The 23,742-nt window shown below is 40.2% G+C and overlaps 1 protein-coding gene across 4 annotated transcripts; it reads right to left on the bottom strand.

Moving 5' to 3' along the window:
* Positions 1 to 56: 56 nt before the first annotated feature.
* On the bottom strand, positions 57 to 23,661 carry LOC105840555 (short stature homeobox protein 2). 4 transcript variants are annotated; one of them, XR_004964160.1, is made up of 6 exons: positions 22,002 to 23,661; positions 18,905 to 21,565; positions 17,733 to 18,104; positions 9,212 to 9,445; positions 547 to 8,662; positions 57 to 479 (listed from the first exon to the last, which is right to left on the bottom strand). XR_004964160.1 is itself a non-coding variant. In XM_036290099.1 (6 exons), the coding sequence occupies exons 3-6, from the start codon at positions 19,245 to 19,247 to the stop codon at positions 8,301 to 8,303; spliced, it is 1,311 nt and encodes a 436-aa protein (XP_036145992.1). In that variant the 5' UTR covers positions 19,248 to 20,737; positions 21,299 to 21,565; positions 22,002 to 23,661; the 3' UTR covers positions 57 to 8,300. The 4 variants fall into 4 exon arrangements, 3 of the variants coding, with proteins under 3 accessions (XP_036145992.1, XP_036145991.1, XP_036145993.1); XM_036290099.1 differs by having other exon boundaries at positions 57 to 8,662; positions 18,905 to 20,737; positions 21,299 to 21,565; XM_036290098.1 differs by having other exon boundaries at positions 57 to 8,662; positions 22,002 to 22,738; positions 22,813 to 23,661.
* Positions 23,662 to 23,742: the final 81 nt, after the last annotated feature.

Here is a 23,742-nt window from a genome sequence, read left to right as displayed (position 1 = left end):
AGTAAATTAGAGTGGAGTAATAAACGATGTGAATCGAAACTTGATAAACTCACAAGTAAATATATTGTTGTATCTTTATTGTTGTTGTTGCATGAGACTAGCTTAATAGACTGAGCCATACACGTGGTTAAATAATTATTAACATAATTCTTAATTAATACTATAATTATTGTAATTAATATATATATATATATCTATATATATGACGGTGTGTATTATATTTAATCATAATGAATCCTCGTGCGGGCAGCGTTCGGAGCGGAGGTTCCTGTCCTTTGGGAATTACCAATCGTTATTACCTCATCACCGTAACTCTTTCGGTAAACGGTATTGCTTTGTATCAAGTAGTCATGGTTGTGTTAATGTGCATATACTTAAGTATGCTCACAGACATGTGTTCACGGATATTCTTTTTGTAAAACAATTGAAGGTACAACGTACAACCACAATATTCACCGAACAAGATTTATTAATATGACCTAGATTTGTGCATTCTTTGCACAAATCTAGGTCATATTAATAAATCTTTACATTCATTCTTATCACGCTTGGTATTGCGAAAGAAATTCTATATTATAGATGTATATAATCATATACATATGATTGATATATTACTCTTTGCTCATTCCAATCGAGATGCATGCGATGAAATAAAACGAGATTTTTGCGAAATTCTAAGATCTTTCAGAATAAAAGTATCGTTTTGTCAGATCTCTCGATATCAGATGTAGCTCAATCGTGATTTTTTTCTCAAAGGATTGGGACTCCGTGTGGGGCTGTTCCTAGTACCTGATTATCCTATCCTTGCGGTCACGGAAGGACGGTTCTGCTAAAATGCAGATCGATCTGCGCGCCGTAATTTGCTTTTACTTTGCTGTTTCTTCTCGCAAGCGTCGACGAATTCCTCTGTCCAGTGTCAACACTCGATAATAGAGTATACATACACGGTGTTCTTTTTTATTGTTGCATATTACCTTGACTGCCTAGTACTTAAGAATAATCTCTTCTAGTGCTCAGTAGTAACGTCGCATGTAAGTTTCGCACGGATAGAAAAGAAAAAGAACACGAGACTTCATTCTGCTTTTTTACACGATGATACATTTATGCCTGTCAGGTGCAACGAAAAGGCTGCCCATCTTGGAAGAGTAATAGAAACAGTTTCTTATTTCTACATGTACTTCTTTATATAACTCTTGATTCTGAAACGTAAAATGTAATAGACTGATTAACTGTGCACAATTGTTATTATAACAGTGATTTTTTTTTGTAAAACCGAAATGACCCCAGTGAGAAATAGTACATCAAATCGACATCGATTCAACATCGAAATCATCATTTCGATGTCGATTCGACGTTGAATTGATGTCGAATTCATTATCGTGGGACATTTCTCGCTGGGACATTCATAATTGTAATTTTAATTGTTTTATTTCAATTAAAGTTACAAATTCAGGATGAAAATTTTATGAATTAAAGTCTCATTTAAAATTAAATAGTCAAGAAGAGATTGATTCCAAGTTTGAAAATTTCTTTATGTCCGATTTCTTCACTTCCCGATAAAGTTATCCGGAGGATAAATCTCAAGTTTAACCAATCACGTACATGGATCTGATAGTTTATCTCCTGGATAATTTTAACCGCAAGATAATTGGACATGAAGAAATTGGGCATTAGTGATTAATTGAAACGACTCGAGTGAGAATATCCTGTGTACAGATTAATCGCGTCCATACCATTTTAAATTGACATGACAATTGCACTGTAAATCCATCGTTTAAGGCTGAATGTACACACTCGATAATTGTATTTTATAGTCTCGGCAATTTTTCGTCTCATTAAGAATCGTTTTCTCTCCGAACGCAAACTCGTCATTGTAATTAAACCGAACGACTTTATAAAGCGTCACGTAAGCGCGTGCAAGTATTCCAATTCGACTATTATGGATCCATCTATTCGGACGGCAGACGAAGAGTAAAGATTGTAGAATTAAGGTTCAATCGCTTGTTGCGACGTGTTTACGCGAACACTCCATTGCTTCCTGTCGCCAAGCTTCTTCCGTTAATTAACTGTCCGAGTCGCGAAGGCATATGCATTGCATGCGCATAAATCATCATACAGTTTATATCCGGGATTGAAACCGGTAGAACTTCGTTAGCTTCAAATTTCCATGCTATAGATGCGCGAAACTGATCTCCGTGAATGTGACGTGACAATGATGTAAGTCAATTTTTTGAAAATACTTAATGTAAAGTCTCTCTCTCTAGATAATTAAATAAAAATAGAATCGTATGTAATTTATAGTAATATTGCAAATCGTAGTAATAATAGTAAAGATATTATAACATTAGTGAAGTAAAATAGACTGTTATAGAGTGAAAGTTATGTTTCTGTAAGAGACAATCTATATATTACGCCCGATTTTTGCGTAAGAAAATTGTATCAAAATTTTTTTTTACTTCTAATAGCTTGTATCTATAGCAAGAATTAAGAAGGTTGAAATTATACCGGCTTCAATTCTCGTTCCATATTGCACTCGTTGTCTTGGTTCTTTATGCGCTACGTGACATTTCATTCGAAATAAATCTTGACGAAGTACTGATCATCCTTGCGAGTTTTTCTTCTGTGATAAAGTCTATCCTAAATTTATTTTGACATACGTTGGTTACATGTTACATCTTTCTTTGTGATAATTCCTTTCTTTCAAAAAACCGATGACATCGACGTTACTCATTTGGAATTATTTTGTAATTATTCCTCATATTTCTCTGTCATTTCCTGTCGAGAGTACCAATGTTTCCGTTAATCAATCACGCTACGATTATTTCTTTACAGAATTATCACCTAGAATGCGAACGACATGACATTTTACAAACAAACGGGGTAAGTAAATCTGATAATTAGTATGTATTAAATCAAAATTAAAACTTTAACGAACTTGCGTTATCTTTAGAAGTTAAGCATTTGTGAAATTCGATTTGTTTCACTTTACGATTATAGTCTTCAAATGTCCAAGAAAATGAAAGACTGATCTCTCCGGTTCTGGCATTCCGACGTTCTTTCCGATTCGGGCTGTATCGAGGAGATAACGATCTCGCGTTACAAATAATCGAGCCATGTCCCGGAGGAGCGATTCGGATCGGCGAACACGGGACACGCTCCGTGTCCTATTCGCTCGCGTCCCGTCGAACACTCCCCGGAGTGAGTCGTAAAAGCGCATCGGAGCCACGCAAATAAAACCATGCCGTATCCCGTATCGGCACACCGGGTATATGGCGGGCCAGCTTAAGTGATTGCTTCTCTTCATTAGAGCTTCGGGCTCTCCTCTCCCTCTCGTGAAGTCGAAGTTGAGGGACAGGTGTGGTAATGGCCCGTATCCGAGCTCTCGCTTAACCCACCCTTGCGACCGTCAGTCGATTTAGCTCTCCTGCCACCCTCTCCTCCCGAGCCATCCTCCCCCGCCTCGGAACTATTACGCGAATTGATTCCGCATCGGATCTGCCCGGAGGGGCGGAAACTCGCGTTTAGCTCCTCGTTTCCTCCACTTTTTCGCTATCTCTCTCTCTCTCTCTCTCTAGTTTATCGCTCTTCTCTTTTCTTATCACCGGCGCGTGACCACCCTCGGTCCATTTGCGTGCATCTCACCCCATCGTAAAGGCGCGGACTGCATTCCCCGGATTATCGACTTCCATCGGGCTCGAACGTTGCTCGTGGTCGTCGGAAAGGGTACGCGGATGATTGCGCACGAGTCGATTAATTCAGTAGAAACAGCGAAGTTCTTAGCATAAGTGGATGCTGCGTTTAGGATTGAGTTTTCGAACGTTTTACAAAACCATTTGTAACCGGAAAAACTGATTAGATTCTGTTTTACATAAGCTGAAATAAAACGCAGAATTGATTATTAAATTAAAAACGTAAGTGAAATTGATTACCTGAGATAAAATATTCCACTATCTTTGTAACGCAGCTTTAAAGATTGATCTTTCAAATTATGTTCCTTAATCCACATGGTATTTCTCGAGTAAAAGTTCTACTGTGCTTAAACAATATAAATCTTTCTAAACAAGGATGTTATAAATGGCGCCCTGATGTGCGATCAAGTCGTTTAATTCAACATGTTTTAGAACATGTCTTTGAAAAGAAAAATCAATTGGCGGTTGTATCGAGCTGGTAATTCCTCTTACGAGATAAACAGCATCCAGCAGCAGGTCTTACAATATCACGATGTATGGGTAGTTGGTCGGTATATACGCCACCACGCGCGTTCGCATTAAATAATAATGCCAGTGATTGCTGTTGGGTGCCCACCGAGGCGAACTGCAAGCTACAAGAACGGCGAAGAGGGTATAGTAAGCGGGGGAGGGGGAGGGGGAGACGGCGGCGGAATGGAGAAGACGCTGCCTTTACACCCCCGCCAGATATATCATCGCCTGGCAGTTATGTGTGTCATGAATTTTAGATTATCCTTGGATTAGATTAAGGCACGCGGGGGCCGGAAGGAGCAAGCGGCCCCTTGGCCCGCCAGTCAGTACGCGGGGCTGAATTATTTCCAAATCTCGCGCAGCATCCGTCCCACCCATCCCCCTCGATCGCGCCGTCGGAATTGTAGGATTGATCTGTTGCGAATTTTTCCGGCACCGATGATCCGGCCAGGCGTTATTGCATTTTCACGGTAATTTTCAAGCCAAACAATAAAATAATTTAACATAAGATGTGCAATCAAATTCTATTTGAAAGAAATTTTAAATAAATATTATCAAAGAAAGATAATTTGTGTTTTAAGTAGTCACTGTATTGAAAGTTTCTTGTTTCAAATAGAGGTATTAATAATTTTTAAGTCTATCCTAATTTTTCAGAAACATTACATATATGTATATATAATTATGTTATATAAAACCTTACTTTTTCTTAATAATATTGTTACTGCCATTATTTATATATCTTACGCAGCGTCCTCAAGAAATCTCAAAAACGAATCGTCCTCTCCGCGTATTTCTCGATTATTTCTCGTTTCATCCATTTGGAGGGGTCGAGGGGGCGGAGATAATTGATGATGGTAGCTGGTTTTCGCGGAACATTATATCGCAGTTACGAGTTTTCGTTCCCCCACTCGCTTGTTACGAATGCGCAATGTGCGAACAACAGGATCTCGCTATAGTGGGGAGAATATCCCGAGGGTGGTTTCCACCCCTTGCTGGCCCCACGTGACCCCGGCCAGACAAACGACGGCCAATTTACGAGCAATAGGAAAAACTTCTTAAAACTCGGATTAAAATGAGCGAAGGGAAAGGGAAGAGAAAGAGGAGCCTTCGGTTCCCTTCGAATTATCCCGGGGATACGAGAGGGTTTTATTTTATTTTAGCGTCACCGAAGGTAGAAGGGCGAACACGGCCCTTGGCCCTGGCCTTGCACTTTTATTATTATGTCCCTGCTGATGAAGTGAAGCGTCATTATTTTTATCGTTATGCAAACATAGGTGTCCCAAATTATTGTTACTTTATTTCTGTTTATTGCTCTTGCAATATGAGTGATCATCAATGATAGTGATAATTCGATCCATTTTTATATTGCTCCGCATTCAAAATGTTTGAAAATGTTAAACATCCAATATATTTATACTAAATAAAGATAAATATTCAAAAATTCTTAAAATTGACAGATAATTAAAAATTGATTACACAGGCAACTGAACCGGCGTCTATCTATTCGTCGATCTTTTTACTCTCTAAATTACAATTAGTGAAAAATCACTGAAACCAATGAAAATACACTGATTTCAGTGGTATACTTATAACTTGTCATGCAATTAGTGAAATAAATGCACCGATCTTTCAGTGATTATACGCTAATTTTGCAATAAAAATCACTAAAAGTCAGTAGATAATCACTAATTATCACAGTTATGAGTATATCACTGCAAATCAGTGAAAATACACTAATTGCAATTTAGAGAGTATATAATTAAATAAATCACTTCAATTAATCTTCAACAATGATTTACAGTAGAAGTACGTTGATCTGTCTGTTTTAACACATATGCAGCCGACCATATATTATATTTCAAATACGTTATAATTGAATTGATCCAATGAAAATCCACTAATCTGTATATTAGAAAATTTTATCGTGAAAAATTCGATGTCAGTTTATGAGACCGTAAGTTATGTTGCATAATCAATCCTGCGATCGTAAAGCGACCGAATTATAGGTATTTCTTTTTTTATATACAACGCCCATAAAAAGTTCAGCATATATGGGTCGTATACGTTGAAGCGGTCGGTGTGCGCCAGCGTTCTTTTTAATTAAAGTCGCTAATCAAATCACCGCCACGCGACGTTGCTTCGACGTACACGGACGATAACGACGCCCCGGGGATGGCCGGAATAAATCTGTGTTAAAGCGATTACAACCCTCCTCTGAGATGCATGATTGATTTTTCCGCGAAAATGCAGTGGAAGACGTTTCATCGCGATTTGATATAGCAGTGAGCTTCCGTAACTTGTTCCCGATACGGCAGACATCAATATAACCCCGTGTTACATACGACAGCAATATTTAACACCAAGGACTCTCAGTGCTTTCGTATTCGAGGTACGATATCATAAGTCTCTTACTTTTTCTCGCTAATGAAATAGATAAGGAACAAGTCTCGCGTTCAGCGATTTACACGGAGATAAGTCGAACAAATTATCGGACTCGAGGAACGTGCGACTTTCGGAGCACCTCATCCTCCGTTCCGAGGGCAAGGGGTTTCGGGGACAATAACGGCGCCCCGGGGACGACCGGGGTAACGCGATTACGCGGCGCGGCACTGGCTCGACACGGCACGGCACAGCACAGCACAGCCACCGCTCGAGCGGTTCGCCTGGCTTGATTTATCCGCGTAGCCGCGCGTTATTGCATTAGCGCCCCGACGGCGATGCCGTCCACCGTCCCCCGTCTCGCTCGCTCGCTCGCTCACTCGCTCGCCGGCGACAAACGCGTGAAATCGTCCGGCGTCCATCCACCCGCCCGTGAATCATCTACAAGAGTTATGTCTTGCAAGCCGCTGCCAGGACGCGGCGATCTATAATTCCCGCCCGCGGTTGGTCAGCGATCCTGGCGCGTCTTGAAATTTCCTCGTATTCCCTCGTGGACTAATATCGCCGGTAAGAAACTGTTGCGACCGAAATCTATTCTTGGAAGAGACGTACGTCTCCTTTTACTTCGATGGTCAGTGATCTCGACACTTCCTAAATTTCACCGTAGACTAATACCGCCCGCGGAAATTGCTTAAATCTTAGAAATAACTCCTTAGAGATCCTTTTACGGTTGGTCCATGATCTCTCTGCGTCTTATTGTTTCTCAAACTTGCCGATTGACACAAATGGCAAAAGTTAGATTTGTTAACAAAATGTATTTCAGAAAATCCTTAATACTTTTCGTATATATCTCATCAAAGTATCTGGATGTACTTTGATGTTTTTTTCTGAATTACCACGTTGACAAGTACCCTTTCGACAAACGCGTTCCATTTGAACGTGTCCTCACACACGCGTGAGCATACGCAAAACTGCATTAACTTCCGCTCCGAACGAAACAACCCCGAACTTGAGATGAGAACTGGTTCAAGAATCAATGATGAAACTTTACAATTGTTACCTCCCTAAGTTATGTCGGTGCTGATTAAACTTCGCGGTTTTACATCACAGTTCTTCGACATAGAATACGCTAATCGAGATACAAGCGAGATTCCCGATTCTGTATACATTATGTATGTTACATGTTTCCCGTCGCCCTTCCTGTACTTTATACACATTATATAAGTGTCCTTTGTACTTCTCAGACTCTTCGGCACGTCGCGGATGAAGGAATGCACATGTGTCGCTTTTAATATTTTATACGCGAGCGAATTCCTGCATAGTACATGCGCAACATATAATTTTAATCAAATACAAATAACTAACATTTCTAAAATGATACGGAGAACAAGATACATAATTAAAATTTTTGAGAATTTTAATTAAAGTTTTCATAAAGAAAAATTGTAGATAAGTAGCTGCCCGTAAAGTCTTAACAAGTGACGATAATGAGCAAGAATTCACTTTGGCGTAAAATAATGTGTCTTCTCTACGTCTCGAAAATTGAACTCACCGCGATCACAATGTGGGTCGGTCACTATCTTCCTTTCGTGTCGTTCTAAGTCACATTTCGACGAGAATCTTCTCTCTGAATCTGAGAGTACTCACCGTCTCACGACAACCTCGCACCTCTTCATCCCCGATCGAGTCTCTCTTCGTCCAAGACGTACCATGCTGCAGACCTTACGCAGGCCTATCGAGCCCCAAGGCTTCCTGGTGCCGTCTCGCCTTCAGCCTGAGATCCGCGATGCTGCTGTTCTTCGAGCGAGCCGCCGCAGCGGCCAGCGATGCCGCCAGGCTCAGCGGATGAGGATGACCGGCCGACGGCGCCGGGGGCGGCGGCGGTGGCGGCAAACAGAAAAGGCCCCCGGCCGCCGCGTAGTGCAGCACCGCCGGGTCGAAGGCCGATCCTACCGTGACGTTTGCGGCCGTTCCCTGCATCGGCGGTGGATGCAACCTGAGGGCTGGCAGGTAAGGAGCGACTCGACACGGTTCCAACGTCGTCGGCGGGCTACGCGGCGCCAGCACCATGCTCCCGGCGACACCTAGGAAAATTTAAGTAGAGCTAGTCAAACATATTTAATTATAAGAATTTAAAAGAAATAGTTCTATCACATCTTTAATCGTACATCCAGTATGATAATTATCATAATTATCTAACATGTTAATTGTTTAATCCAATAATCGTTGATATTGTAAATTATTGAGGCTGCTTTTTGTGTTATGTTAGTTGCTGTACATTATTATATTTAAATAGTTAGCGGTCGTTCTCTTCGCCAGGGAATAAATTAAAACCGACTATAAAAATTATTCGACCTTACTGGCTAGTTTTATTGATTCAATAAACGTCACACGTCACAAATTGTGTGATGTCGTAGCAATTATTGTAATTGACACGCTTGAAAAGGACCCAAATTAAGGGTCGAAACATAGCGTTTATTTAATCAATAAAACTAGCCAAGGTCGAATAATTTCTATAGTTGGTTATTATTATATTTGTTTTACTTTATTAGAAAAGATTAATTTAAATTTTAAAAAAAGATACAAAGGCACTATGTAGCCACTGCAAACTTATATTCGGGACAGTGCTTTACCTTTGTGCAACTGACTCTCGTGTTTACGACACTTGGCGCGTCGATTCTGGAACCAAACTTGTACCCGCGCCTCGCTGAGACCAAGCCGCTGGCTCAGCTCCTCCCTCATAAACGCGTCGGGATAGTGTGTCTCGTCGAAGAGCCTCTCGAGTTCGGCCAGTTGCTCAATAGTGAAGTTCGTCCGCGATCTCCTCTGCTTACCATTGCCACTTCCGTTGCTCCGACAATTGGATCCTAATACAAATTAATTACTGCTCAAGTAAATGTAAAGAGACGTCACGTAAAATTGTTAAGAGATAATTGCACGCTTCTGAATAGAATATTTTTTTCAATTATAATGGAAAATGGTATATTGTTACAACGTAAAGGAGTGAGTTTTTTGTCGCTGTTAAAGAAAAGCTTTCGACGAAACAGAAATCCGAATGCCATGAGTCATCGTCCGAAGTGTGGCAGCGAGTAAGAGAGTTTTCGTCGCGCGATGATTAATTCACAGGGACAAATGCGCGCCGCGAGCCAGAACGACCGAGCCGGAGCGGCAAGCGACCGATGCTACTGAATTGATCTTTGCGAATCGTTTACGGGCCATTTCTTCTAGTCTGGGAGCCATCAACATATATCTCGCCACCTTATGAGAATCCTATTCAAATCAAGACGCCGGTCGGCGTCTCTAATTGGATAACATTAGACAAGCGTGTCCCCGAGTGGCGGGAGGAAAATGCAAACAGTTACTTCTTTAAACACATCGAAGAGCTATAAAAGCAAAATCCGAGTCGCCGCGCAGGGAGGTATACGTCAATGTGTATAACCGCGATGTGACCGCTTAAACTTGCGCACAGATTGCGGGATCGTATCTAGGGTGCATCTTCACGCGGAAGATTCCATCGGACAGATGCAGAAAGGCGAAGGAGGAAGGTGATTAAGGTGAGAGGGTACGAGAACCCGCCCTCCCGCGTCTAGCGGGAGAGGGTAGGGATGACTAACGACCCGGTATAAGACTGCGTAGCTCACCACTTTGCTAAATTATATAAATCACATCCCCTTCGTCAAGGGCTCTTACGCGAGACACTTAATCCACCTCTGTCCCTCCCTCCCCTCCTCGTCGTGCGCCCTCTCCGAGTTTCCTCGCCTCCTTCTCTCGTCGGCAACACCTCGAAGAGCCATAGTACCGTAGTTACTTTACATTAAGCGACCATTAATTAAATCGTATGGCCGTTAATTATCCGAGCATCTCTCTAACTCGCGGCGATGCTTGTGGCCGCTCTATACGACGCGCCAAGAAAGTTTTTCGCTTCGGAGCTCCTTTCCGTCTATCTTTCTATCGATAATTATCCCTTTCCTAGTCGCCTAGACATTTACACGCGTGCTTTTGCAATATTAATGATTTTCACAAAATTGAAAATAAGTTAAATTATCGCATTCGGATGTAATTCATTAACAATATAAGAAGTTAATAAAACAGGCAAGGGAAGTAAAAAGTGATCTGTAAATTTACCAGAATGGTTATCTTATTCCTTGCTAGTTCTTCCGTTATTAATCATTTCTGTAGAATTAAGAACATCTTAACAATCAGACTATTACGTTTGGATTTCATTCGCTAACGAGGGAAAATGTATTAAACGCAAATGAGAGCCGAGAAGCCGGTAAATTGCGTTTTTATCGTGGAATATTCTGCGGTGTCGCTTCCGACGGGTAACCGAATGACCGTGCGATTTATCCGAAAGCGGGGGCAAAAAACGGGACGCGGCTCCCTGCAGTCTGCACGCGTTTGCACGCCGGCGCGATCGCCATGCGGCATTGCGTACGGTGTACGGCGCTTTAATCAATTAGCGCATATTCGCGTAATCCAATCCGAGCCCTAGGCAGGGTGTGCGGCCCGCATCCATATGTACAGCGGTGGTTTAAAACCACCTCCCTCCCATTCGCCAAAATAACTCGCGCGGTTTTCGACGCCCCTCGTCCGCGCATTGTTAGCATAACCCATGGCGCAACACATACGCGCGTTGTCGCAGTCATTAACTCGAACGTGGCAGCCCGTTTATTCCCGTATGTACCGTAGAAACCAGGAACGAGAATCGGCATCGTTTGAATTTACAGTTATCCTTCTCATTTTTCATGAGCGCTTATTATCTGAAAAGAGAACAATGAATTAGCATAATTACATATTATTGTAATTATTCTTACAATTTTTATATATCTATACTTGTTACAATTTAATAAATTGTACAAATAATTTTGGAAAAGCCTTTCTGCATCAAAAGGGCTATTATAGTCTAAAGCGCAAATTTAGAACTAAGCATCAAATTGATAATTTCTTAGAAACTATCAATCTGAAAAATGTTTTTATCTTTATATTTAGTAACATATTTGGTAATATAAAAACTAATAAACATTTTATCTTATAAACATTTGTATATATTTATTTGTAGATATGTAAAAGTAGATATGCAAAAGCAGCAGTTATCTACCTGTGTAAACCTAGCACCCGACTTTTTAAAAATTAATTCTTTTTTATCGAAAACGTTAGCATTTTGTTTGTAGTTGTTTCTAGTGATAATAATTTTGTTTGTAATTTAATAGAATAAAAAATATTAAAATTTAAAAAATGACCCGACATTATAAAGATATCTTAAATTTTCTTATGGGATTCGATTCAGAATCGTTTGTAGTTGTTTATGGTAATTTTGCTGTTGTTTATAGTTGAACCGTTCGCACGGTATAATTATTTAAACAATTTATAGATAGTGAATTTTTCAATTTTAAAGGTAACTCAAATCCGCTTGCAGGACTCGATTCAGGATCGTTTGTAGATTTGTTTATAAAATTTAAGATATCTCAATGTCGGGTACAAGTCATTTTTTTTAATTTTAATATTTTTTATTCTATTAAACTACAAACAAAATTATTGTTACTACAAACAATTACAAACAAAATGCTAACGTTTTCCACAAAAAAATTAATTTTTAATAAGTCGAGTGCTAGGTTCACACAGGTCAGTATTCTTTAAAAAAAAATCCTCAAAATAGGCCACTTTTTCGCGTTCTAAACTAAAATAATATCTTAACTATTAAATTTTTTACACGTGTATAAAATACAAAGGCTAAAATATTTGATCTGTCTCTCAGGTTTAACGCTAAAACTATCATTGATTATCATTAACTTCGGCAATCGAAAGTCTGGAATTTCATGGTACTTTCCTAGTCCCGTAACACGTTCCTCTAAATCCTCTTGGCCAAACTACCTGAGTATATCCCGAGAGTCTTGATCCGAGGTGCAAAATCGTAGTTGCTGAACGTTATCCGATACCTCGTAGAGATCGAGACGGTGAGAGGGAATCCGCGGAACGAAGAGGGGAGCAGATAACCGAACCCTGCCAGCGGAAAACCCAAAGCAATCACACTCGGACGCGAGGGGTCACTAATTCAATTACTAAGAGCGCTGCCCTCTTGGCCTGATCCAGTTAAGCCACCCCCGAAGAGCTGCTCCCGGACCGGCTACCTTCGCTATACTATTTTTCTCCCTCCAAAACGAGCCGAGATATCACAGCCATTAGACGTATAAAAGCGTCGTCGTATCCCACGCAGCCGCTGCATATGGCACACGGTCCCATAAATACGCAAGAAGCGAAGGGGGGGGTTTAAGGCTCGCAATCACTTATTGCTTAATGAAGCAAAGTGGCCCGCGTGTTGTACCCTCTGAAAAGTTTAACCCCTTGCCGCGTAATTTTTGGGGGGATCTCAGGGTAATCGCCGACACCGTGTTAAACACTGCAAAAGGTCATTTTTTCAATTTAGTCTTCCTTTCTTTTTAAACTTATTCGTTAAGCTTAAATATCTAGCAGCAAGTAAACGTTAGTGTACCCTTTTCCCAAATGAGAAATCTAATTTATGTTGATAGTTTCGCCACTTTACTTGCCTGAATATCTTTTGAAAGCTACAATTTATCATTTTTGTATCGCGACGTATCTCGCGTTTGGCGAGAAGTTCGAACGTAAATACGAAGGGAGCTCTCTTTCTCTCTCTCTCTCTCTCTCTCTCACTCTCTCTCATTTTTCCTAAAGTAGCGGCCGTGCACCCTCCGCTATCATACTTCAGGAAACTCGCGCCCCAAGTGCCATAAATATACGTACGAGCGCACGAGCCTTTGACCAGTGGTCAAGCACCAACACTTACGGCAATCGTGGAAAAACACGCGCGACTGAAGACCGATGGGCGCACACGCCACGCTAAATCGTCGGAAGAGGCGAAATGTGCTTTGGAGTATCGTATCGCTGGAAGTGCTCGTTTCTGAAAAGCTGCAAGGCTCGTGATGGTATCTTCTTGAAAAAAGTATCTATAAAGCCTCCATGGGTTTCACATTAATGTTACTGAGTAACTTACTGAGATATTAGACACTATTAGACAGAAACATAATGCGATGATATATATGCACCAATCGAGTTTCTTTTATCGAAAAAATTATATTTTCGGAAATAATAAAGAAACATTGAGATGTGATATGCATCTCAATGTTTTTAATAGAAATAAGCTTTTTAATGAAAATACATCATATAATGTTTTTTTGTAGAATATGTTTTAAAAGAATAAATTCTTTCTAAGAGACTTCTGAACATTTTATTATTATACACAGAAAAAAATGTAATATAGCCAATAACATATGTGATTGCGGGCTGCCAACTACATAAAATACTTAATACAATAATATTTGCTATTAATGAAAGTACAACGTTGATACTGCAATAGCATATATTATTGTATTGAGTATATCTGTAATTGGCAGCCCGCAATAACATATCTCATTGAATATATTACTTTTTTTTTTCAGTGTACAAATAATGTTTTACTTGGTGTTTTAAATTATTAAGACTCATTATCATCGATTAACGAAGTTGTAATAAATGTCTATTGTTACAGAAAGTGATCACAATTTAATAAACGTGAGCTTTAAGGCGATTTAATTAATGTAGCGTAAGAGGATCGTACGAAGGCGATCAGTGGTCGCAAGATGCATTAATATTTATCGCTTCACGCCCTTTCCGGATGTCCCCCGGAGCCGGGAAGGAGGGGAGGATCCTAGGCGAATATTTACGGTTTTACTTTCGCGGCCGCGATGGCTGCCGGCCGGGTAGATTGCTTTTTGATTTGCGCTTAATCGGAAAAAGTTATGGGCCCTCGAGAAATAGGCGAGCTGCTGGCGATGCTGGTGTAGTACCACTAGCAGCAGCCACCGCGCTTCTCGTCGCGCCTCCCCCCCCCCCCCCCCGCTGCCGTTCGAGGGGCGTACACACAACTAACGTGGCGGGCCGCATATTAAACCATAAATTCATGGCGTTCTGCCCGCTCGACTTGCCGAGTTATCGCGCAGGAAAGCGTGCGTGGCGTTACTTCAATGCTGTACACTTTTTATAACGTTATCGTCGTCGATTCGACCCTTCGTCTCCGCCTCGTTCGTCCGCTCGTTTCCATTCGCTCTTCCTGATTATTTGCGCATGCGATAGTTTTCTTCGCGCCCAACACGTATCAATTATCCCATGGCGATTGATGAATCATTACAAAATTAATTTGTAGAATTTAACAGATTAATTTTTAAAACATCGTAAAATAGAAACGACATTGAGACGAGTGATTGCCAGTTAATGTTTCATCAGACGGACAAAAATAAAATTTTTCTTATCGAGAGATAAATTATATTTTAATAGAAGAAAAATGTCGAAAATATCAGCAAATTATTCTTTTTCAACATAGACAAGATGGCTTATAAAACTGAAAAATCTATTTAATAATTGACTTAGAAATATTATCAAGTCGATCAAATCCGTATCGACTAAAAAATAATACTTGTTTATCTTCTTTTTCACTTATCTATTCAATATTTGAATTTAAAATAAAAACAATATAATTGTAAAAATAAAGGTAAAAAAGTCAACGACAAATGGAATCTAATACGCAATATAAAATTAAAAAAACTCTCGAAACGTTTCGAAGTCCTCATTAGTCGGTATTATAAACTATATAAGATTAAATTAAGTATTGTCCTAATGCTAACGATGAATAAACAAGAAACATGAGATCAATAACATATCGCCGGAAGATTAAGTCATAAAACTTAAAAGATGGTAAAAAGTACAGAAAAAACGCAAAGTATCACAAATTATAAGGAAAAAACGAAGACAATATTAAAAACCGTTGAGTCAAATTATAAAAACGTGAAAGTAATCCCGGTCAATAGTATTAAATATTAGTGTAGTCAGTAAAAATGTGAGAAACTCTAAAAAAACCGGAAAAAAACGAAAAATATACATTATCTAACGGAATATATAAAATACAAAAAGCAAAGTATAAAAAATGAAAATTGATACCGTTAATTTATTCCTTGATATAAATTATTTCTAAAATGAGTGTTTTTTGATAGCGTGGTTCAGAGTTTAAGATCCTGACGTTTATTCTAATCGAAATTATAACTTTCTTAACATGTGTTCTGTCACTAAAGAATTTCTCGACAACTCAAATTTACAGTTATTTGCGTATTCTTTTATTCTGGTTTTAAGCTGTCTTTTGGTCTGTCCCATATAAAAAGCATTACAATTATTGCAGCAGATTTTGTAGACGACATTATTTCTCAAATTAATATCAGTTTGATCTTTCTGCACTCGGATAAACATGATTTGTTAAGACAACAAAAGTCAATGGTAAACAAATTTTTATTAATAACGTTGGATGCGGTTTCAGAACTGTATTTCATGTATTGCAGTACAAAATATTTTTTCTTATTTTGTTGGCTTTCAGATGTAGGTTGATTATTGAAAAGTTTTTTAAATCTTGAGTTCGTCTTTTTTTTTAAACAAGATCTAAAGGATATTTATTTTCAAGTAATATATTTACACAAATTTCCAGATTCTTCTGTTAGAAAGAGGGATCAGACAATTAGATTGCTCTGTCAACTAAATAGTACCTGTTTTATGGCAAAGAGGGTGATGCGAAAAAAAAAACGATAAATATCTACCTAAGAATGTGTTTTTATGAAACCAATCAATTTTAATCTTATTGTCCTCTACCCTTAACAGAAGATTCAAAAAGCTGAAACTGTTAATCTCGAGTTTAAAAGTGAACTGAAGCCTGTTATGGAAACTATTAAACATGTTGTTGATTTCTGTAATTTTTGTCATCGGTGCAGATAGTAAAATATCGTCGATTTATAGCTTATTTATTGTTTATTCATTTGTTAGCATTAGAACAATACTTAATTTAATCTTATATAGTTTATAATATCGACTGATAAAGACTTCGTAAAGTCGAAACGTTTCGAGTTTTTAAAATTTTTTAATTTTATATTGCGTATTATATTTTATTTGTCGTTGAATTTTTTACCTTTACTTGTATTAGTCAATAAATTATATAATTATATTTTTAATTATAAATTATATTTTTAATAAGAATATCATATTGGCTCGATGTATTGATCTGATTTTTTATATATATTTTTTAAATTCGAATTTCAGTTTTTAAGCGAAGAACAGTTATGGCAAATTATCTTGTGGAGGAAATAATATGAGCAATTTTTTAAAATAAATTTTTCACATAAAAACGATACATATTGTCCTAAAGATTCAAATGCCACAACATGTTAACATATCCGAAAATAATTCTCGTAAATCGATTCTTGTGAGAATGGTTTACTTTCGTTAAAGGCACTTTCTGTTCGTCTGAAAGAAGAAACGGCGAGGGAATCGATGTAATTTCATCTTTCAGTGCTCACCGGAGTGAGTGTTTTATCGAAGATGACTCGGCTCGTGAGCGAAATCGCCGATCGGGTCGCCGATCGTTACATTGCGAATGGTCAGCTATTCCCAATCACTTGTGAGCTTTATTGGACGATGGCCTGAATTATAAACGAAGATCGAATCCCTTCGGTGCTGCGACTTCGATGCCGCCACTAGAAGGTTCCTGACCTTCCCGCACTCGTTCGCACGGCAATCGCAAACGGGCTAGCCGTAAGGAACGTCGATCAGCCGAAATCAAAGTTGACATCATCGTACATTGGGTCAGGGTAGGCATAAGACGGGACAAAAGTCTGGTAACGATTTTTGGAATTTGAATTTGATTAAACAATCTTGAATATGATATATAGATAGAGACATTTCTATACTTTATGCAATAAATATATAAAATGTTTTTCAAATCCATTCATATTATATTGTATTACGACTTACTGAAATTCTATACATTTTTCTTGTGCATTTTTAGTTTCACTATTGCTGTAATTCTTCTAATTCAGTAGTATTTGTAAAAATAATATTTCGCAACATTTTATTTAATAATTTTAATATTTCCTAATAGTATTTAACTATCGTAAATAATTTCCTAATAATATAATTATCGTAACGTAAACATAAACTCTAATAAACAATCACTTTAATTTAAGATTATTAAAATTAATGATAAAAATTTTAATATCGCATAAAAAAATTTACATATTGCGCATAGGAATAAGTACAGAATTATTATTCTTCCGTTGTTATGCTCACCCTTAACGGAGTCCTCTTGATTTAGTCCGCTCGACCTTGTAATTTGCGAGGACACCTTAGCCTCGTTTGAGGATACGAGAGCTTTGCTTTCATTCGAGCTTTGACTTTTTAATTCGACGCAATTCTCTGGACTGAGTGATCGATCCCTCGATATGGGCGGCGGCGAAGGGGTACATCCGAGCAATTTGCGAACCGACAGCTTGAGCTCGGGCGTCTTCAGGGGTGGCAGGCTCTCTGCCGTGTTCCGGATGTCCTTGATCTTGGCCGTGACGGAGAGATCCTCCGGTTGCAGCCGACCTTCCGGCGACGGCGGCTCTTCGACGCTTCCGCTCGTCTCGACGACGCTAGCCGTGGTCTCTTGCGCCGCTTCATCTAAACAAGGTTTCTCTTGTATTCGTCTGTCGCGCGGGACCATCCTGATTCCGTGTAGTATTACGAACGCGATGAAGATGTCGGCGGTAAAAGTCGATTCGTAAGTGAACTGTGATGAGCATTCAGACTTCCGAACGTAAGTTTTGTCATTAATAAAATAAATAATTCGAAAAAAAGATCAAATATGGGATCAGCGTACCAGTCGTTGAACAATTATCAGAAAATTATTGTGTAAAAAAATGTTAAAGTGACAAGACTAGAAAATAATAAATTACAAATTGACATTTTTTAGATCTAATTTTCATAAATTTTATTTCAAATATTTCTTGATTTGAAAATACAAAAATATTAAGTTACCTCTATTCATTGATTGGTGCAGTAACTAAAAAATAGATTTGAACGACTTGGTGCCCCTACATAGTATTCACAATTAATTTTTCTTTAATCCGCGTTAACACAAATCATGTAGTCCAAGTAACTATGATGCGGGATATTACTCAAGGAACGCACGAAAATACAATTTTATATAAACTTCCACTATGAATCTTTTCGTACTGAGAATCCCAGATCGATCTATTGATATTGATCCACCAACAAGCTGAAACACAGACACATACGAATCGACCTGACTCGCGTAGCAGATTTTCTTTCGATTCAGCACATGTCCAGTATTATTATGATTTACATCGAGATCCCATGAAATAGTACACGCGCACTGCCTCGATCGATTCAATCCCAATCGATTGAGATTAACAACGGAACACCTAAAAATTGGCATTATCACGGAAGAGGATAATTACACGTACGCCGGTCGCCATCGTCCGCGACGTGATCACCGATGAGATGCGCGACACTGAGCGTGATCCTGCCGCCGGCGGCGGCCGCCCTGCAGCCGGCGGCAGCCTCGACGTTCGTCGTAGCCGCTACCACCGCCGCCGCGTTGTCGAAGCTCTTGGAGACGAACTGGGCGAGCTGCTCCATCCTCACGGTTATCGGGGCGACTCTCGCGCGCGACGTCGCGCCTCGGCACCGACGGCACTCGCCGCCGCCGTCGCCAGAGAGAGCCGTCGCCGGGGAGACACGTCGACGGGAGGCACATCCCGACGTCGGCGTTCCGACGCCACGCGTCCACCAGGACGCCATTCGGCCGCCGGCCAATCCGCATGCGAATGGGCGTGATGGAAACGCCCCGCGGTACCTCTCGCAGCTTCTCCCTCCTTCTCGCCTCGGCCGAAACACGTTCCGGAGCTCGCAGCCCCTCGTCCTCTTCCGGGAGGCAGGCACGATCTACCCCCAAACCGACGCTCATTAGCATTTGCGCCCGCTTTTCCGCCCGCCGCGGAAACGGCTCGCGGCGAAACTACCCCTCGCCGCCGGCCGGGGGTAGAACGCCGTTTGGCGACTACCCTGCTGTTTCCCGCATCCTCCTCTGCGCCCCGTACGATCACCCAGGGCCGCTCTATTTACCTGAGACAGAAACAGGCCGCCGCCGCCGCTGCCGCCGCCGCGGGCACGCGGTAATTAATCCCATGCCTTCCGCGGTCGAAGCTTTTCCTTTTTTGTCCTACCTCGTTATCGGTCGTCGGATCGTCGACTTTCTACGCCGGGTCTGAAAAGAGAGTTATTTTACGAACTCGGAAATTTTGGACACGTTATCTTCTTCCCGATAAATCGCGTAGAATAACACGAATTACGTATGTATGTAAATTGCATTATGATTACAAAATTCTATTTTTTATAAATTGTTTCCTGCTTATTTTATATTTCCAGATAATCTTTTTCTTTTTTTTTAATATTTATGTTAAATCTCACAGCAGCAAAGAATCTACTACAGTACATGTTCAAAACGATTGAAGTTATTGACTATGTCTTTACGTAGACTTGTCAGAATTCAATATTTTGTAAAATAACTAGTAATTTTTTAAAAGTGCCAATTATCAATCATTTTAATCATAAAGTACGTAAAAATACAAAATATATGTATAAAAGATACGTATAAAAGATTTCATAGAAGTCTTCAAACAAAAATAAATCTGAAAGGGATTACGATGTAGATAAAGCGGCCCTGCAAGTTATTTGTGACAAGTGCATTTCTTCTGTCACATGCTGCCTCGCTCTCTCAGCTCCTATACATTTCTCCGTTTCAATATCCACTTCTCTTCTCACCGGTAACGTTTCTTCTATCTTTCTCCTTTTGTTCTCTCCTTGTCTTCCTTTTCGGCGATGCGTAAGTAAATTCTCAAAGCCGTCAGGATGATGTATATTGGCTCGACGTAAATTCGATTTCCTTCTTGCCAATCTCGATTTCTCAAGAGCGATTTATCGTTTCCGATAAAATACGTCACGTTTGTTGCGCAGTCTCGCCGAAGAGAGAGAAGGCACCCAGTATTTCCTGTCTTCCGGGTATCGCTGAATCTGCATCGTTTAGTGCGATATTAAATCTACAGAAGTTGTCCTCCCGCGCACACTCTCGGTACGCCACAAATCTCTCCTTGCGACAGGCAAATGCGACCCTGAGACATGTGTCCCCGTGTTTGTCGCCGCCAAACTCGGCAATATTTAAATGGGACTGAAACACTGTCAGTTTGCCATTCTTCACATTTTTTCATGGGAATTTTTTATGGTCTTAAAATCTGTACGGGATCAAAGAAAAAAGAATCTTTGATTACTGACATATGAAATCAAAGAAAGAATAAATGAAATAAAATGAAAGATAAGACTAAAAAGTGTCTCAATGAAAGCAGTACCAAATGTATCAAAGAACGCTCTTTTTTTTTAATTTTGAAAGACATTTGATGCAGTGTCAGTCGTGCTAATTAAACGATTGTAATTGAAGTAAATGATAGATAATGAGATGATGTGATAGGCAATGTGAATAGAAATGTCAGCATGTGTATATTATTTGAAACACTCGCACTTCTCAATTTCTGGGAGATGAGACGGCGACAATGGGAATGCGCGAGGACACCCTCGTGCAAACGATGAGAGGACACCCTCTCTTCGCCCTTCCAGCAGACAAAGAGAGAGAGAGAGAGAGAGAAAGAGAGAGAGAGAGAGAGAGACAGAGAGAAGGGGCAGGAGGGAACGGTACGTCGACGTGGACGGGGGTAAACGGGATGCAGAGAGGGGCAAAATGCCGGGAGTGCGGCCTATAACGCAGGCAGACGGAGCCAATCAGGGCGCAATGCGATTACCTTAACGAGAAATCCGATTACTTATTCATTCGCCTAACTCGAAATCAGTTTAACTAATCGTTTAATTCGGTCGCTCTCGCTACCAGCCCCTCCGGTTGGTCCCAGCCTTCGGATTTCCCCGGCCTCGGAGAAGAGGACCGTAGACGCCGTGCGGTGTCGACGACGACGACGACGATGAACGGGAGGAGGGAGGTCACGGTGTCCCAGGGACGTAGCAAAATCCTGCGTGGCAATGTCCAAGACGACTCCGTTTCAAAGCGACGTGCGCTAGAATTTATAAAATAAATTATAATACTACAGTTTTTAGTTTACACACACACACACACACACACACACACACACACACACACACACGCGCGCGCGCGCGCACACACACACACACACACACACACACACACACGCACGCACGCACACATATATATACACATCCCAATATTCTTTGGTTGTAATTAAAATCATATTCTTAGCTGTGGAATCAACAACGAATGTTGAATATGTAAAAACTGCAATTTTTGTAATTATTAATATCTTTAATCTGATTAACTCTCTCTAAGATTGTTTTATTGTTCATTGCTAGATAATGACTTAAAAATTAATTAATCATGGATTTTCTAAAGAGCTTTTCTACAGTTTTCGCCGCATCTTCGATTTTGAATAATTGCAATTCAAAGAAACTGTTTTCAGACACCTGTGAGAATCATACCTTTCGTAAAAGAACTTCTTGAATTACGTCGGGCTCCAGGGGGTCCTTTCAATCCTTAATCCGACTCTGAATCCCGGTCCACCCCTCGGCTCGCGTAGACCACGCACACGCGTGCCTGAGCATTCGCACGCGTACACGTTCGAGCCGAACGCTTCGGAAGAGGATGGGGGCGACGCGGAACGAAGGAGAGGGCTCATTCAATTCAATTACGTAATGAATTGTCGTGTCTTGAGTAAACACCCTTCCTCGCCGCGACTTGCCGGCGGAAAATCCAGGGCGGGGATCCACCAGCACCCTTCTCCTTCTCTCTCTGATTTCCAGCAGGAGGGAAACGGGATAGCGGTAAACCAAATCAATCTGGTACCGGCTGTACGAAATCTCCCCGATGCACACCTTTCACGTGTGCGTACGTGTGTGTATGCGCTGGTGCTTCGCCTATGTGTACACAAATCCAAATTTCTGCATGCATCAGCGAGATGTGTGTATGTGTACGCGAAAGCGTGTATGCGCTCGAAAGTAAACACTCGTGCGATAATGCGTGATTACGCGTGAAGATTCCACTGGAGTATCGCACGCGAGATCGAAAATATTATATATCTTCGAAATATGAATCCTGATTCTAACAAAGGCTTGCGTGGTCAAATCGAAATCGTTTTTTTTTTTCTTACTCTGATCTTATTGATGGTTTTATTCGTAGAGTGATAGAAGATCAAAAATAAAAAATTACCTTCCCGAAACTAAAAGGATTAAAAGAACAATATCAGTTGATTTCATTATCATTTTTTAATAGGACATCTTTCAATATACTTACGCCATTGCAACTTTGTCAAAAAAATTAGACTACATTTTCGGATTCATTCGAACAGGGTCGCAATACTTTCGACAGCGCCTGCTCATTCGAACCAAACAATCCCTTCATTTGTTGTTGCTGTTGTGCTAAGGACTCTCTCCAGATTGCAAGGGCAGTATCTGTAATTTCGATGTGTTCTCCGCAAATTTACGGAAACTTGACTAGCCAGGAGTTTGCACGACTATTGGGCCAACTCAAAGGCGCCAAATCGACCAATACTACGAGGCTGATCGAGTTAACGTCGCATTGGGACAAACGATCACTTCGATGGTCCACAACCTTGTGTTTCATAGACCGCGAAATCACACCTGTTCAGCGGATCTCTATTGGAATGGTCGTTCGCATTCTCGAATTTATTGGTCTGCGCCATCCGCGTGAAGTCTCGTCTTCCATTCTCGCAATCGTTTAGGTCAGTTTTAGATAAGATAAGATAAGAAATTACATTCAAAGGTGATTGTTACAGTTTTCAAAATGGTGAAGAGGATTTGGGAAGAAAGGAGACAAATTGAATTCGATCGCCTTTGTGATTCCTAGTAGTCAGTTTCGCAATACTGGAGCGGCATTGCCAATAAAATATAAATTATAATAAATTCCTAAATCTCCGTTCGCAGCACTAATATCTGCTAATATCACTGATGCAACTCCTCAATAGAAGTAATTACCCAGAACAAAAGAAACTCTTCGAACTGGCGGAAGACGACCCTCTAGTGAATTTTTTGGAAAACTCTTTGCAAATCATTGGATAATTTGCAGTTTGTAGTAGAAAGCAGTATGTAGGTTTCTGTAGTATCATCGGAGATTATCTCATTTTTACCATCGCAGGTCTAAACAGATTTCTACTTTATCATTGGTTATTTTGTTTTACTCTCGACATATCCAAAATCAGTGTTA

Source organism: Monomorium pharaonis, chromosome 7 (assembly GCF_013373865.1).
Source record: "Monomorium pharaonis isolate MP-MQ-018 chromosome 7, ASM1337386v2, whole genome shotgun sequence".
Taxonomy (NCBI): domain Eukaryota; kingdom Metazoa; phylum Arthropoda; class Insecta; order Hymenoptera; family Formicidae; genus Monomorium; species Monomorium pharaonis.
Note: the sequence above shows the minus strand (reverse complement) of the source record. Positions and strands in the feature narration are given on the sequence as shown.

Bases quoted from the DNA above. Each gene is read 5' to 3' on its own strand.
- LOC105840555 (XM_036290099.1), bottom strand. From the start codon at position 19,247: ATGGCGTCCTGGTGGACGCGTGGCGTCGGAACGCCGACGTCGGGATGT. The intron at 18,105-18,904 runs GTAATTATCCTC...AACCTTGTTTAG, and splicing joins CGATGGCGACCGGCGTACGT to ATGAAGCGGCGCAAGAGACC. The intron at 9,446-17,732 runs GTGAGCATAACA...AATTTGTATTAG, and splicing joins TCAAGAGGACTCCGTTAAGG to GATCCAATTGTCGGAGCAAC.